The 15,672-nt window shown below is 54.3% G+C and overlaps 4 protein-coding genes across 4 annotated transcripts; 2 read left to right on the top strand and 2 right to left on the bottom strand.

Moving 5' to 3' along the window:
* The first annotated feature begins 230 nt into the window (after positions 1 to 230).
* Positions 231 to 4,218, top strand: QC761_701440 (uncharacterized protein). The gene is made up of 3 exons (XM_062881731.1): positions 231 to 1,658; positions 1,717 to 2,648; positions 2,703 to 4,218. The coding sequence occupies exons 1-3, from the start codon at positions 490 to 492 to the stop codon at positions 4,139 to 4,141; spliced, it is 3,540 nt and encodes a 1,179-aa protein (XP_062728810.1). The 5' UTR covers positions 231 to 489; the 3' UTR covers positions 4,142 to 4,218.
* On the bottom strand, positions 2,252 to 6,552 carry QC761_701450 (uncharacterized protein). Its single transcript, XM_062881732.1, has 3 exons — positions 4,861 to 6,552; positions 3,383 to 4,794; positions 2,252 to 3,087 (listed from the first exon to the last, which is right to left on the bottom strand). The coding sequence occupies exons 1-2, from the start codon at positions 5,877 to 5,879 to the stop codon at positions 4,614 to 4,616; spliced, it is 1,200 nt and encodes a 399-aa protein (XP_062728809.1). The 5' UTR covers positions 5,880 to 6,552; the 3' UTR covers positions 2,252 to 3,087; positions 3,383 to 4,613.
* A 488-nt stretch (positions 6,553 to 7,040) lies between these two features.
* On the bottom strand, positions 7,041 to 12,227 carry QC761_701460 (uncharacterized protein). The gene is made up of 3 exons (XM_062881733.1): positions 11,606 to 12,227; positions 8,105 to 11,512; positions 7,041 to 8,041 (listed from the first exon to the last, which is right to left on the bottom strand). The coding sequence occupies exons 1-3, from the start codon at positions 11,721 to 11,723 to the stop codon at positions 7,956 to 7,958; spliced, it is 3,612 nt and encodes a 1,203-aa protein (XP_062728808.1). The 5' UTR covers positions 11,724 to 12,227; the 3' UTR covers positions 7,041 to 7,955.
* Positions 12,228 to 14,231: 2,004 nt separating this feature from the next.
* QC761_701465 (uncharacterized protein) lies at positions 14,232 to 15,222 on the top strand. The gene is made up of 2 exons (XM_062881734.1): positions 14,232 to 14,561; positions 14,644 to 15,222. Exons 1-2 carry the CDS (start codon positions 14,523 to 14,525, stop codon positions 14,773 to 14,775), a joined length of 171 nt encoding a protein of 56 aa, XP_062728807.1. The 5' UTR covers positions 14,232 to 14,522; the 3' UTR covers positions 14,776 to 15,222.
* The last annotated feature ends 450 nt before the right edge of the window (positions 15,223 to 15,672 follow it).

Here is a 15,672-nt window from a genome sequence, read left to right as displayed (position 1 = left end):
AGCCGAGATAAAAAAAAAATATTAGGATAACAAGATTCTGCTCCGTTGGAGCAGTTTCAGATAATAAACTGACAAGAACAGGTACTACACTTGATCTAAGCCAGAAGGCAAAGAGAGCTGAAGAAGAAAAGAGGAAATCAAGTAAAATGCAAAGGGTGGCCGACAATATATAGTTGGTGTGTCTGGTCTGTGCTCGTCTGCAAAATCGCATCCTCTCGAACATACCACCTGGAGCAACTTCGTGACAGCGGAATGTCCCGCCTCAAACCTGGCTGGGGTTCAGCCGGAATCCGCTGTAAAACCTCCGTCTCCACATGGCTCCACCGGCCAGTAACATGGAATTCCGGGAAAGCGGCATCCATGACGCAGTTACACCACACCTCTGTCCTTGTCCCTGAATAATCGCCCAAAAACAATGGCGCCTTTGTCTTTTCTCCGTCCGATAACTTGGGACAACATCCCCGATTGACCGTCAGAGACGAAGCTGGCATGGACAGTAATGAAGCACAACGACAAACCTGCGAGGAAGAGGGGGGGAAGATAATCGACGCAGAAAGCCCTTTCGACGGTCCAACACACACATATCCAGAAGCGACTTCATATACACCACCGGTACCGAAATCGAGAAACGAAAATGCACCCGGTGCCAATGTCGACCACAACACTGCTGCTGTGCCAGGCGACGATGGGCCACAAGACAAAAAGCCAAGCTTGATGGGCAGGCTGGTGAACAGGTTAGGACTCGATGCCGGTACCTTGATCATCATGTTCAAGGGGTCACTACCTCCAACAATCGCCATTGCCATGTACCAAGCCGCCCCCATAACCGCCTATTTCACCACTCTCGGCTACCTCGTCCCCATCGTCAGCGTTCTCGCTCTGGCCATTCTCCCGAGGGGAAAGTTTCTCATGAATATGATCCTGAACCTCTTTTCCGTTTGCCTCGGGGCCGCCATCTCCATGCTGGCACTCTGGTCGGCCGTCAAGGCCCGAGAAAACACCAGGTCTTCTGCTCCGCGTCCAGCGTCAGGAACAGGGGGTGGGCAGGCTTTGACCATGGTACCATATAACTCTAGCCAGTCGGCTGTCTGCGCTGTCTGGCTGTTCTTTGGCATTTGGCTGGGGAATGTAGTGAGGGCCAAGCTGCCGGCCTTCAACTTGCCCGTCATCATCTTCAGCATCTTTGTCAATGTCGCGGCCACGTACGGACCTTTCATGACAACAACTACCGCGGCACAGAAGTTTGTCAGGGAGTTGTTGACGGCCATGCTCGTGGCACTAGCATTGGCTTTTGCCGTCAATCTCTTTATTTTTCCCATGAGTAGTCGGTTGGTGGTGTTCAAAGAGTTTGAGGGCGCGATTGGGTTGTTGAGGAGGACAGTAAAATTACAGAGAGAGTATCTGGTGTCACTGGAGAAAGAGGACATGTTTGCTGTCGCAAGCCATGCAACGGGTTCAAGAGAAGAGAATGGGAGGAGATTGACCAAGGAAGAGAGGGCTGCAAAACAGCTGAAAGAGACTGGTGATAAGATGAGGCAGTTGGCGGGGAAGCTGCATGCTGATATACCGTTTGCCAAGAGAGATTTTGCCTGGGGAAAACTGAACGGGGATGATATTGGGCAGTTGTTTTCGTTATTTCGGAATGTGTACATTCCGGTGTAAGTACCTCTATGCTTTAATTTCTCTCACGCCTCGGAAGCTGACCGGAACGGACAGGCTTGGGATGATGACCATCATCGACATCTTTAAGAGAGTGTCGGAACACCGTGGGTGGAACCGTCTTCGCAATGAAGACGAGCTGTCTGATGACGAGATTGCCGCCAAAGAAAAAGAAAAGAGGGTTTGGAACGAGGTCATGAAACAAATGCATGAGCCGTTCGAGATTTTGTCTGGAGCTATCGATCAAGGTCTGGAACATGCTGGGCTCTGCTTAGGATTGTTACCGCGGCCAAAACGGACACGAGATGTTGAGGCCCAAGGCGAACAGGTTCGACCCGGCGACCCCAGACTTGCCAAAGTCATGGATGAAAAGGTTGCCGCTTTCTACTCCAAAAAAGGAGAACTGCTAAGAACTTGGGTCAGAGAGCGCGGCTTTCGCCTTGAGTACAATGAAGACGGGTATGGAGAAGAACACTTGACGGAGCAGCGAGAGCGAGATCAGTCCCAGCTCTACATTGTTCTTTATATGGAGAATTTGATGCACGCTTCAGGTGAGGCCGTTCAAGCACTTGTCGCGTTTGCTGACAAGAAGGTGGCCGATGGGATTATGTCTAGAAATAGGGTCATTATACCCTCGAATAAACGGCTAAAGAAATTACTCCTCTCCGTATTTAACAACGAAGATTCGTCAGGGGAAGAGTCGCCAGATCTCACAGAGACCAGAAACACCATCGTATACTTTGGAGATGGCTACAATCGAAAGAAGGATCCGGAGCACCTGCCACCAGAAACAGCTTGGCAGCACTTTGGCAATGGGCTACGCAAGATTTCTGCTTTTTTGGGATCCGAAGAGTCCATGTTTGGGTTTCGAGTAGCTTGTGCTACCATGACGGTTGGGATTGTGGCTTTTCTCGAAGAAACCCAGCGCTTTTTTATGGAACAAAGACTGGTTTGGGCCATGATCATAATCGCCCTTGGCATGACAATGAGTAAGCTATCCCTTCGGCCAGCCATGTCGAGTTTGAACTGACTAACATCAACAGCATCGGGCCAGTCCTTTTTTGGCTTCCTTTGCCGAGTTGGAGGCACAGTCATAGCTATGGTGTTGTCCCTGATCATATGGTATATCGTCGATGAACGGCCCGCCGGCGCCATTGTGATCATGTGGTTTTTCATCTTCATCAGCTACTACTTCTTCCTCAAATACCCTCGTTTCATTCCGGTCATCATGATCACCATCGTCACCCAAGTACTCATTATCGGGTATGAGCTTCAGACTATCCGACTTGGAAAGGAGATTGCCGAACGAACAGGGCAGCCCTGGTATCCAACATACTTGCTCGCTCCGTATCGTCTAGCTTGCGTGGCAGGTGGCAGTCTTGTTGCCTTTTTCTGGACGATATTTCCATCCCCATTGACAGATCGCACCTGGCTCCGAAGAGATCTGTCAGCAACTCTCTACCTGGTAGCCAACTACTTCGGTGTTATCAGCAGCACGCTTCGGTCCAATCTGGACGACACGGCTGGAGATGTTGATATTCCCGGGACGCCAGCTCATCAGCTTCACAAGATTAGCCGTAAAATCTTTGGCAAGGTTATGATGCTGGTCCCCTCCATGATGCAGCATTCCGAGTGGCAGCGATGGGAGCCTACGATAGGGGGGAAGTTTCCCCGCGAAGCCTACGACGACATCATTGCGGGAAGCACAAGAATTATGGCTTACCTCACCCTTATAAGCTACACGCTCATGCACCCTACGCGTGTCTATCACGCCACCTCGAAAGAACACAACGGGGAGGATGGCGATGAAACCCATATCCGCAGCCGCGAATGGCTCAACGCTCTCGCCAAGGTTCTGCGCACTCTGAGACCAACACATCACTCAATTCTGTCCACATTGACGCTACTGTCGAACTCTCTATTGTCAGGCCAGAGGCTACCCCCTTTCTTGCCCTTGCCAAGGCCGTACGAGATGACGAGACGGCTGATGACGCTGTCGTCATCCAAGTCTTACCCCAAACATGCCAACGACGATGAGGACAATGGCTCCGAGGAAGGAACGGGCGAAGAAGATGATGAAGACAATGAGTCGGACGGCGCCCCCGTTAGACTAGTCGACTCCCGAACAGGGAGAGATGACCGCGACGAGGACAGGTTGCTGCGGAAGCGCACCACTCGTTCGAGCCACAAACTTGATCACATCCCTGAGCACCACGATGGCGGCCGTCCAAGGAAGAGAAGGCCGGTTGAGGTGAATCTACTGGATCCGAGAAACATGGAACAGCCGGGATACGCAGAGTTTGCTGTGCTGCAGGTATGCACCACACTGGTATGTGACGACCTGGAGGGGCTAGTCAAGGCGGTGAGTGGGTTGGTTGGTGTGGTCGACTTCAGTTTTCGGTACGAGGGGAGCGAGTCAACCTTGGGTGGCAACTCGGGGAATGAGACTGCAAGTGAAGGGTTGAGACGAAGAAAAGGATAGGAGGTTTAGATGTATTGTGAGAATGAAATTGTATATATTTCCTTAATTATACCAAAGTCCGATCAATGCTGGCTGTGTAACATGCTTATCTGCGGGGTAATTTTTCAACATGGACAAGTCAGCTTACCCGACAAATGAGTGTTGTGGTTCCAATAACAATTATAGTATCCCGCTCGCTCAACATGCAATGCTCGCTCGACTGTCTAACTGCTTCTAGCCCCTTCTTGTAGCTGTTTTTTTTTTCGAGTCTCTATCGTCTATTTCTCTACCCGCTCTAATTTTGTTTGTTTTGTATGTTTCTCGTCTTCGTCGTCGTCAATGGGATGAACTCCTTCCGTCGCTGTGTTGCCGTTGGGGTATATACAAACCAGCCTCCCATCATGAATCCCTAATCATTCTCATTCCCTGGGGACTTGGCCCCTTTCCAAGGAAGAGCAGAAATAATGATATCAAGAGCAAAAAGAGATGCTCTTTACTTGCTCTCGGCCCACTTGAGAGTGCCCGGCACGGTGGGATCGGCCTCGACGTACTTGCAGGTGGTGAAGGTCTTCCAGAGCGAGCCGAGGAACGAGCCCTTCTCCTGGTGGTAAAGGTCGCCGACCACGGGCTTGATGGCCTCGGTGGCCTCCTCGGCCTTGTAGAAGGGGATGCGGCTGGACAAGAGATTTTTAGCCAGGAGTGCCGAAGAGACAGCAGGGTTGACAAAGGAGCAAACTTACGGGAATAGATGGTGAACGACGTGGGTGTCGATGATGCCGTGGAAGAGGTGACGGCCGACGAAGCCAAAGTCGCGGTCGACGGTGGCGAGGGCACCCTTGACGAAGGTCCAGTTCTCGGCGTCGAAGTGGGGAACGTCGGGGTGGGTGTGGTGGAGGTAGGTGATGGCGACCAACCAGTGGTGGACCCAGAAGTAGGCCTGGCCGTACATCAGGAACACCATCTTCCAGCCGACCATGGTCGAGGCGAGGTAGAGGCAGTAGCCAACAATGGCGAGACCGACGTCGGTGATGAAGATGTAGACGGCCTCACTGGGGCGGAAGACGGCGCTGGTGGGCTCAAAGTGGCTGACGCGGAGCCAGCCGCCCTCGCGCTGCTTGCTGGCGGGACCGGCGGTGGCGTTGAACAAGAGGTACATCTGCCAGCCGGCGAGCTGGTGGAAAATGAGCTTGACGAGCTGGACAAGGGGGACGTCCTCGAAGAGCTCGCGGTCGAGGTAGAGGTCGGCAAGGCGGCGCTTCTGGCGGTCCTCCTTGGTGGCGGGGACAAAGGCCATGTCCTTCTCCATGTGGCCCGTGAAGCGGTGATGGCGATGGTGAGAGAACTTCCAGGAGAAGTAGGGCACCATGAGAGCCGAGTGGAGGACCCAGCCAACAACATCGTTGAAGTTTTGGTGCTTGGAGAAGGCGCCGTGGCCGGCCTCGTGAGCCAAGATCCAGACGCCCGTCAGGACGAGGCCCTGGAGGTAGCCATAGAGGGCCCAGGCAAGACCGCGGACGATGCTGTCGTTGATCTGGGGGATGTAGGTGAAGGCAACCCAGCCAAGGGCGCCGGCCATGATGAGGTCGCGGAAGACATAAGCCATCGAGTGGAGGATGGTTGGCTCGAAGCAGTGGGCGGGAATGGCATCGCGGATGGTCTGAATGTCGGGATACTCGACCACCTTGGTCTTGAGCACGCCATTGGCACCGCCGTTGGCCTTGCGACTCCTGGTCTCGGTGGTGGTAATAGCGGTCGCCATCTTGGGCTGATTGTATGGATCTGGGGGGAGGGAGCCAAATCCACGGAGACGGAGAGGCGATGGGGGAGATGAGAAAGGAAAGAGAAGGGGAGGGAAGGGGGGGAAGCGGGCGAGAAAAAGAGGGAGAGGAGGAGGAATTAAACTTCTTCCACCGCCCGCTCGAGCGAAACCCGCAACAGGGGACCACCAGGGGACCACCAGCCAGCGACTGTCCGTTTTTCTCCCATTTTTTTTTTTTTTTCAACTCTCTTTCGAAACTGACAGGGACCCTGCATCTGGCTGCGTGTCTGTCAACGGTGCCATCCATGTCTCCCCTGCCCCTCTGGCCGGCGAGCCCCACGTGTGTCCTCTTTTGTCTGGTCCACAGCTCAGGCCCAGGCCAACAGAAAACGAATCTAGCCTCAAAAGAACGGGTCCCCTTGGCTGGAGCTGGTGCGGACGGTATGCGTGTGCTACGGTGCCAGGACGCGATTAAGATTGCAAACCAAACCCATTTTGCCGTTGCAATTGACGCCGCTGATTGGACCCATATCGATAAGGGCCCAGTATTAAAAAAATAGAGTTCAAGAGCAAAAAGGCGGTCACTGGGCATTGACTGACTGACACGCGAGTTGCTGGCAAGTGACGAGGCACCCCGGCGGCACACATGCAACATGCAACACAAAAGAACGCGGGTGGCAGACGTTGGTGTTTCACAGCAGACAGTCCCTTTTGGAGACAAAGCAAAATGCCATGTTCTCTGGCATCCAGAATGCCAGATCCAACTTCCCCTGGAGACCCTGGATCTTCAAACCATCCGGCCTCCATGTGGATCTGCACCATGAACATCGAAATACCAATTGGCAGTTTCAACCAGGTTGGGCTGCTGCAATCGCTTCACTCCGACTGGCTCGACGAAGAGGGGTTTCCCGATTTCCCCAACACCAGCTCACATGTCCACCCCACACTTGCCAACAAAAAAAAATTAAGAAAGGGGGGCGCCGAGGCGGAGTCCCAGCAGACGGCAAACCCAACGCCAACAAGGAGCCACGCTTTTTGAGAACTTGTCTACAACGGTACAGCAAGACCGTTGTTGTACACATCATCCCTTCTCCCGACTCGAGTCTCTTCTCCAACCGACCACCAATCGGCTTCACCTGTCTGCGAGTGATGGGTACTAACCGTCTGAACTGTTCACACTAAAAGTGAACCCCTACCAGCCGTTTTCCGTTATGCAAGAAGGGTCTCAGATTCGCCAAGTTAATATTCAGGCACACATTTATTGCTCTCTGATTTTGTCTCTCCCCTCTCTGCTTTTACTATTTACTGTACCCGACACAAATCCCTTGTTTCGAGGGAAAACCACTAGGACCATTTCTTCCTGGGCCTGCTCGGCTTCCTTCTTGGCCAGCCACAGTCAAACCAGCGAGTGTCCTTGTTTAAATAATACAAGCTCCCAGAGTTGAACCAATTTCCCCCTCCAAAACCTTTCCCTAGACCTTTTCCCAAGCGCCCCCATCCCGTCAAATTCGTGAGTAATGTTGTTTCATCTTCATAACGCGTCGTCGTGTCCAGACAATATGAGTGTGAATCTTTGCCCCTTGGATCGCCATACAGCATCATATGTGTTGGGGGAAATAAAGTAAACGAAATACGCCCTCCCCCCTTTCCTCCCCATACCATGCCTTGAAAGAAAGAAAACCCGCGTTGTCCTAGCAAAAAGGCCGAGCCGCGCATAGCTTTTGGGACTGTGCTCGTGTGGGAGTGTTAGGAGAGAGCTAGTTCCGCAAAAGTGAAGCCTGCCAACCAGCACATCTCGGCCATCAGGCACCGTATACCGCAAAAGATCATGCCATCCCCCTCATCTCCCTTCTGGATCCATCCGCCTAGTAAGACTGTTGAAGTCGAGGATGTCATGATGAAGCGGCAAAGTGTAAGTGTACAGACAACATGAATGAAGATAAGAAAGCCGACAGAACATAAAAGGGTATCAATGTCGTACAGAAATGGTGGTCGTCACATAACGCAAACGTGGGGCTACAGGACCCGAGCCCTGCAGTCAATCTCATGCCAGTCGGCATGGCTGCAACCAAAAGTTCATTCGTGGATCATGACCGATTTCTCTGCGCGCACTCGCATATGACCAGCATGGGTTTCCAGGCAGGCGGTGATCAGGCGAGTCACTACAGGCCATTTAGTTAGCAGAGGTTCATGGTTGGCAACGAAAGGAACAGTTCTGTACACACCTGGCCATACAGCGGCTTTGTCGAACATGTAGGCAGTGACTCTGAGCAGATTCGCGGCGTAGCCGGGACTGTCGCCGAGATGAGGCTTGCCATCCATGCCCGTCACCGCAGCATCGCCACCAGCCATGTCCTGATTCATCTTCGTCTCGGCGCCACGAATGATGCTGTCGATTTTGCCCAGCAGTTTCAGATCCTCCTCTTCAAGAAGCATGATGGCAGGTACCTGTGTGAGATCAACACTGTCTCGGCCCAGAATCCCAAGATAACGGCCAACCCGGTCTTGCAACGTCGCCACCCATTCTGCCAAGACCTGGGCGCAGTCAAACACACAGAGAGTCGATTGCAGCGGCAATTCGCGACTGGTCAGATTGGCAAAAGTCACGCCGAGCTTGTCCGAAACCGAGAGGGACTCGGCGGCGAAGAAGGCTGCTTTCCGCAGATGCTTTTCCCTGCGTGTTGTGGATCGAGTGCCCGAAGGCTGCTGCTGCTGCTGCTGGGGTTGTGTCACGGCAGCTGGGTTGACCGTCCCAGACTGCGAGAACTTGGACGCGGCAAAGTCAGGAGATGAGGTTTGCGTTAGTGGGGAGTCGACAAAGTGTGGGCTTACTCCAGATACATCTGACTGCTCCGTGGCGGCCGAATCGGTGTTGGACGCCGGAGAATGCTCAGCATGCTGTATGATTTCCGACCCTCTTGCCAGCTCCTCGGCCATGCCGTCCCAGTCCCGCTGCCAGAACTTCTCCTTGGACCGTGACAGGTTTACAAAGAGGCGCACATAGGCTAGATCAAGCATGGTGATGGCGTCGGCGGAGAGAGGGCCCAGGCCAAAAGGGTTGGGACGCTCTGGGCTGTGGTTAGGGTTACTAGCCCAGGCCGCATGCCAGGCCCGGAGGGCTGGCTCGATGTGCCGATGCATTTTTTCCGTCTCCTCGTTGGTCCACACCTTGCTGTGGTGTCGCTGGCGCGTCTCCCAAATGTAATTGTGCAAAGCATTGATCAGGATCAGACAGCCAAAGCTGCTAGGTTTCAGGTTGCTCTTGGGCAGGTCGTTGATATTAACCGCTGCGCCAAAGGGCTGGTGAACGTTCTTGAGAGCCAGATTCTTCTGCTCCTTCTCGTTTGTGCGGAGCAGCTCACCCAGTGCCTCATGAAACGTCATGCGATTACGGTTTGCCGCGGGGGCGCCGCCTTTTGACCGGAAGACACTGGCAGACTCGGCAGCAAAGAACTCCTCGTCGCAGGGCAGGTCGAGGTAGATCTCGGAATTGGTCAGAGCCGGAGTGTGATTGTATGCCGACACCAGAAGACTAGAAAGGATAAAGACAGCATAGAGAGTACGTTTTCTTTCCTCGGCCGCCTTCCAGCGCAGCCAGTCGACCTGTTCGTCAGCTTCCTTCCTCGCGGTTCCGTTCCAAGCGGCATCCACATCCATCATGTCAACATCTTTGGCAGGCTCGGGTCGCGGTGCCCGCAAGAGCTCGGCCCCTTGCGCAAGACTTACTAACGCAGCGGCATGGGTGGTCGCTATCTCTCCGGACCGCTTGTCTCCGCAATTATGACCATACACGACATTCAGAAGCATTGCCTGTACCAACCACACGGGAGTCTCGACGGAAGGGTCCTGCTGATGTGAATTCTGGTCCGACAGGGGAGTTCGTCGGATAGACTCTGCCTTTCTTACGTTCGCTTTCCTCCGCTCGTCGAGGTACAACTGGATCATTTTCTTGGCCAACCCAAACAATTCCATCGACGCCTGATGCTCCAACTCAAACAAGGCACCAATTGCCGCCATGGAAAGAAGCAAGCACCCACTCCCGCCAATGCCGCTGTTTCGACCGTTAGCTGATTGCGGCGAGGTCTCGAACGAAAGCGTCGGAACGTGGACAAACGGCAGGTGGGGGTGAAAGTAGCGCAAATAGGCCCCGACATATCGCTGAAGGTCTCGCGTGCTCGGGAGGTTACTGCTGCTGTTCTGATCGGAGCTGCTGGTGTTCGTCGGCGGTTGCGCGGTCAATGGCGAGTTCGACGTCGCAAAGGAGTATCTTCGCGTGCCGAAGGGGGACGCCTGGGAGGCCGAGAGAGCACCTAGGATGGCATTTCTTGTTGAATCAGTGATTGTCGAGACGGGTAAGGTGCCATGATTACTACCATTCATCGAGGACGGCGTCTCCGGACCGGCACCCATATTAAGAGTTTGACTCAGGTTTGGACCATTCAAACCTGAGAGAATCGATGGACTCAGCGAACTGAGAGAGGGAGGAGGTGTCGAAAAGTAGCCATCGCCGATGGCCTTACCAGCTGGTGGCGGTTGCGGCGAGAGGGGGGCGCCACTCAAAAGGTCTGGGAACACCGAGCCGCCCATGTCGAGAGAGAAGGGGTTGCCCATCTGCGGTGGGCCCATGACAGAGGGCTGCCAAACCACAGTCGAAACGGACTGATGGTTGGAACCGTCCACCATCACATCGCTAATGCCGCTCTGGCTGGTGGTGCTAATGGCTGAGGGTGATGAGCCGTCCACAGCATTCTCATTGGGGCCGCTGTTGAATGACATTTGGTTTTCAAAGCCGTTCAACCACTCGAACCCATCATCCAGCTGCTGGGTACCCGTCATGTCGGGAAGCCCGTGTGCGAAGGGTGATAACGGGTCCATGGACATTGGCGGCGGCGAGTCGCTGTAGTGCAGAGCATTTGGATTGATGGTCGAGCTTGTGGCAGGGCCAAAGAACAGGTTGTCATACTCGAATTCGGGATTGAATGGGAGAGGAGGCGCTGTCCGCAGGCCACCGGTGAAGTCCATGCTGATGCTGTGAGTCTCCAGCTTGGGAAGCCCATGAGGAGCCCCTCGCTGCGCCAGAGCGGCAGCCATGCCATAGGTGTCAAAGGTGTTGCTCATGGGCAGACCAACGAGGCTAGCGTGACGGCTGTGCGTAGGCTGGATTCCCCTTTGGACCTGCAGGTTCGTTGCCAGCATGTTCTGCATCGCAGCATTGTCGATGTGGCTGATAGTGTTGGCGCGCGGTCTCATGGACGCGGCATTGCTGTTGGCGGCGGCAGCAGCGGCAGCGGCAGCAGCACTCGGACCTGCGATGCTGTTTTTGCGGACACGGCTGGCACCGGGGGTGGCCCCGCTGGCGCTCTCGCGACGATTACGTGGACGGGAGGAAGGAGTCGTGGTCTGATGGAGCTTCTGCTGGTGTCGCAACAGCAGATCGCGGCGAGCAAAGCAACGCGTGCACTCGGGACACTCAAACGGCTTTTCTTTGGTATGCGAGCGCTCGTGGCGCTTGAGATGCTCCAGCCGAGCGAACGAGCGCTGGCAAGTGCCGCAAACATGAGGGCGCGGCTTGTCGGTCTTTGGCGTCGGGAAACTGGCTGCGGGAACCTTGGTGTTGACCGTGATTGTTGAGGCTTTTTTCTCGCCACCAAAGGGAGCACTTGTCAGTTTTGCAGGACTCAATCGAGACCGGATGATTGGAACGGCACCATTGGGGAACAACATACCAACTTCATCACCGACGGGCGCAGTGCCGCCAGCGGCAGTGGTCGACGCAGAGGCAGCGGAATTGGACATGGCGGCGACACCCTCAAGCTTACTGCCAGCGTCACTCGACACAGTCATCGTCCGTGGGACCGAGAATGGGTTACAGGCTCCAGGCGACTCTGGCGACAGCGTAAAAAGCAGAGACAAGTCGGAAGCGTCGAGATTGCGTGGGTGTGGTCGGGGGAAACAAGAGGCAAGAACAGAGTAGAAGCACGCTGAAGATTGGAGGGGTGGGGGGGGACAGACACGGAGGAGGCAGCGACAGCGGCGGGCGGCGGCGGGCAGCAGCGGAGCGGTGGGGAGGGACGGGAACAGGGCAGTGAAGCAGGCTATCGCATGCTATCCCGACAGGACGCAATTGGATTCTTGGAGGGTCCAAATAGCTTCGTATACCCGCTGGTCTGCTGAAATCACGCTCTCGAGGAACCACGACGTTTACAATTGGCATCAGCCCAAGCAATCGAGGTAGGTGAAGGCGGCGGTTGCATAAGGTGAAGTCGAGGAAAGGCTGTCTTGAGCAAGACAGACAAGACAGCTTCTGCCATGGATGACAGTCTTGTCTGTCCAGAATCCCAGATCGTCCCGGTGCCATGCGGCGAATGATTGGGGGACTGGACAGCCGTCAACTGGGTCTCATCCAACTGTCAGGCAGTGACGGACACCAGCGGCACAGCGACACGGCGACACAGCGACACAGTGCGGAATGGAAAAGCTCACCCCTGTAGTGAGAGAGCTAAGGAATCGATGGACCAGCATGCCCCGTTAGGGCCTGGTCAAGCGATGGGTGGTGTTCCTTGGCCAAAGGCGCAACTGATCTAACAAATCTTGGAACTCCGGGGCTGGTGGAGGGATACTTATCCGATACTTTGAATCGAGCGCAAGATGAATAACCACTCCGAGTCTCTTGGTGGTTGTCTCTACTTCTTCTACCCGCTGGACCCTGCAAAATGACAGGGACCTTGCCGAGCCAAGTCAGTCCCTGCGCAGACGTTCTCGCACAGTGACTCAGAGCTTCCATTTGGAGAGCAACCTCCCACGAGTATCGTGTGTGATAGATAAGACAGATTGTCCGATGCCTTCCTTAGCAGAGTTGGTTTCAATTTCGAGCTCATCTGCACCTGGCCCATTTCTATCCAGAACCCCCTGCCAAACATAAATTCATGAGCCCGTTGCGGTCCAGGGTGATTGATCACACGCGTTTCTCACCACAGCTTAGCGCAATGCAGCTCCTGTGGGCCGCCCACCTTCTGTCTGTCTGCACGGTGTCACGGCAGAGTTTCAAACAAGCCCAGTGTCCAGCTCCCAGCTCTGGAGCTTCGAGAGACCTTCAAGCCTTGTTGGTTGCGTTCAACAGACTCTCTCGGCGTGTGAAGCCAGCACAGTACAGTTGTTTTACACGGGAACAGTAGACAGTAACAAGGGGACATTCCGTGGTTTCATAGGTGGGAAGGTAAAGTGCTCACCGCTCAAGGTTACTTTACAACTCGTACGGATACAGCCGCATGCTTCCCTCGCTCATTCGCATCTACGCAGTACTGATACCAAGCAGGTAGTTCAGCCTGGAATCTTGTAGTGTAAGCATGTCGAAGCAGAAAGCAGAAAGCAGAAAGCAGAAAGCAGAAAGCAGAAAGCAGAAAGCAGAAAACAAGTAGCGGTCTAGGAGCTGGGAGCTGCCGTTCGCCACATGTAGTGGACGAGCGTTTCTATTAATAAAATGGCAGTCCACGCACCAAGCTCCTGGCCAGGCCCAGATTTGTTTTCTGCTTCAGTCCTCCTGGGCGGACAAAACCAGTCCGTACAATGCTAAAAAGTAAAACTGATGACATGAATCGTGTTCGGACAGACCAGGCCAGGCATTAAGCAGTCCCTGCCATCCAATGCCGTCCGTGGCTCTTTGCCTCCATGCATGTCCAGCCAAGTTTGGCTGGGATATCCGCGGCTTAGGGTCGATCGACCCTACCGGCGATGCGACACTGCCCAACCCACGAAACAAACACACGCCAGACCACGGAGCGGTGGCTGTTTTCGGAAGCTTACCAGCCCGATCATGGTCAGAGGTTGACAAACCGTGGGGTGCTGCCTGACCCAAGCACATACTAATAGATAATCGAAGCAGGCACGTAGGCACGCAGGCTGAAGTCTGGAGGTCTAGCACGCTCCCGACGAAATGAAACAGCCAATCAAGCACCAGCTGGGTGCATTCACTAGGGCTCCTACGGAAGAATATCGTTGGTTGGTCTTGGCCAGGAGAGCTTGAGAGTTGAGAACCGGACAGACCTCGGCTTCGCGAACTCAGCGGCCCTCGTTAGCGCACCTAAAGAGCTCTGGAACCATGGTGCCTTGCTCCAAAGATGAAGAGTACGGCGAGTACAATAGTATGTAGGTCTGAGCCAGCCATCAGCGACCAACAATGCGAGCACTGGCCAGATAGTGATAGGACACAGCTCAAGCAGAATCTACCCCGCCAAAGGACCAACGTCCCCTTGATGGAGGGGTAGGTAAGGTAAAGCTCCCGCCCACCTACCAAAGGAGCTTGGCATGGAGGGGTACCCTCCCCCAATTTTCCCCACCCTCAAGAAGTCCTGCAATGTGTGTGCCTCCAACACAGATGAATGAGTTAAACGCCTAGGGCATATCGATTGATATTGCAACGGCTCTGCTTCTCCAACAGCCCATGCCCATGGCAAGTCATCAGGTGTACCCAACTCTCACCTCACCCTTCAGCTCCCAGCCACCTTCACAGATAGATGGTCTAAGCGTCGGTGGTTTGCCTTGGCAGCAACTCCATTCTTCCCCCCACAGTGACAGTGGATCACAAGCCCACGAGTGACTTGGAACGCCCAAAGCCTCTCAGAGCGGCTTCACTTCACCCATAGCATGGGCTGTCTATCTCAACCACACCAGCTGTACAATCATGTATGTCCAGATCACCAAGGCACACACCTCTACCTTCGTTGGGGAACACCCTGTAGATGTCTGTTGACTCTCTCGGGGACAGCCGCGTTACCCTTGGGGCCGCACCACCCGATATGAAAAGCCCCCGAAGCGAACGAGAACCATGACGATGGCGGATATCTTGGTCCACTTGATCCAGATTGCATCCCCAGCTCTACCCCGAATTCACACATGAGCCAGATGGCCGTCAATATAAACGACCATGATTGAGCTGCGGCTCTTTTTCCAAGAGCCCTACCGTGCCGTGGGACGACTGGCTTCCCTCAAGAAAAGCAAAAAGGTCAGGTGTACAGCAGACGGAGGCACGGAAGCGAGGAGGGTTCCACGATGCTGCTGCAGGATCCAGTAACGTCCAACTGCTGATTCGTCGTCTCTTTGCATGCGAACCAGCTGCAGTTGCATCGCCGGTTGCATGAGTAGCCCAATTCACCACATTTTCGACTTGCCGTCTCTCCAAATTCCCGCAGCAGTCCTGTAGTCATCGTGCTCTTGCGGGCTAAGGAATGGCCGGCAGCTTGGTGATTCTACCAGGCCTGTTTTGTATCAACGCTAAGTGGGCATTGATAGGTATGGACCTCGTTCCTGAACCAGCAGATAATTACCTTCCCAAAAAATGACCCCGTGATTTTGCTAGTCGAGACCCTGTCCCGAAGAAGCTACAATCTCCAGCCGCTGCACGTAATTTGCGTGGGTGACGACCAACTGTGATGCATAAGATCCCACTGGGCACATTAAGAGTGGGTGGGATGGCCCGATATTGGTTGCGCACACATAATGTACAACATATGGGGGGGGTCCTTCGTCAGAGGCCCATGGTAGGTAAACTAATTCTCCCAGCGAGAGGGATAGGTATGCCGCCTCAATACTGTCACCCAGCTAAACATGTCCCAGATCTCGCCACAACCTAATAGATATATCAGAAGTGCAGTCTACCAGATGTCCGCCGCCCCGTTCCCTCGTTCTTCAGGAGATACTAGGCATCTCGAACTGATTGGTCGGTCTCTGAAAAGGCCAGACTCGGGAGGTGAAGCACGGAGCAGGTACCCGTTCTCGGGCTGTCCCGGACGGTGCT

This window comes from Podospora bellae-mahoneyi, chromosome 7 (genome assembly GCF_035222275.1).
Source record: "Podospora bellae-mahoneyi strain CBS 112042 chromosome 7, whole genome shotgun sequence".
In the NCBI taxonomy this organism is placed as follows: Eukaryota; Fungi; Ascomycota; class Sordariomycetes; order Sordariales; family Podosporaceae; genus Podospora; species Podospora bellae-mahoneyi.
This window is presented reverse-complemented; position numbering and strand designations above follow the sequence as displayed.

What these genes read in the sequence shown, in the direction of transcription:
- QC761_701440 (XM_062881731.1), top strand. Translation starts at nt 490, where the DNA reads ATGGACAGTAATGAAGCACAACGACAAACCTGCGAGGAAGAGGGGGGG. An exon ending in CGGAATGTGTACATTCCGGT is followed by an intron (nt 1,659 to 1,716) that starts GTAAGTACCTCT and finishes CGGAACGGACAG; the next exon opens with GCTTGGGATGATGACCATCA. An exon ending in CGCCCTTGGCATGACAATGA is followed by an intron (nt 2,649 to 2,702) that starts GTAAGCTATCCC and finishes TAACATCAACAG; the next exon opens with CATCGGGCCAGTCCTTTTTT.
- QC761_701450 (XM_062881732.1), bottom strand. Translation starts at nt 5,879, where the DNA reads ATGGCGACCGCTATTACCACCACCGAGACCAGGAGTCGCAAGGCCAAC. An exon ending in GTCGTTCACCATCTATTCCC is followed by an intron (nt 4,795 to 4,860) that starts GTAAGTTTGCTC and finishes TCTCTTGTCCAG; the next exon opens with CCGCATCCCCTTCTACAAGG.
- QC761_701460 (XM_062881733.1), bottom strand. Translation starts at nt 11,723, where the DNA reads ATGACTGTGTCGAGTGACGCTGGCAGTAAGCTTGAGGGTGTCGCCGCC. An exon ending in GCCCGTCGGTGATGAAGTTG is followed by an intron (nt 11,513 to 11,605) that starts GTATGTTGTTCC and finishes GCGAGAAAAAAG; the next exon opens with CCTCAACAATCACGGTCAAC. An exon ending in CAAAGCCGCTGTATGGCCAG is followed by an intron (nt 8,042 to 8,104) that starts GTGTGTACAGAA and finishes AATGGCCTGTAG; the next exon opens with TGACTCGCCTGATCACCGCC.
- QC761_701465 (XM_062881734.1), top strand. Translation starts at nt 14,523, where the DNA reads ATGGGCTGTCTATCTCAACCACACCAGCTGTACAATCAT. An exon ending in CACACCAGCTGTACAATCAT is followed by an intron (nt 14,562 to 14,643) that starts GTATGTCCAGAT and finishes TCTCGGGGACAG; the next exon opens with CCGCGTTACCCTTGGGGCCG.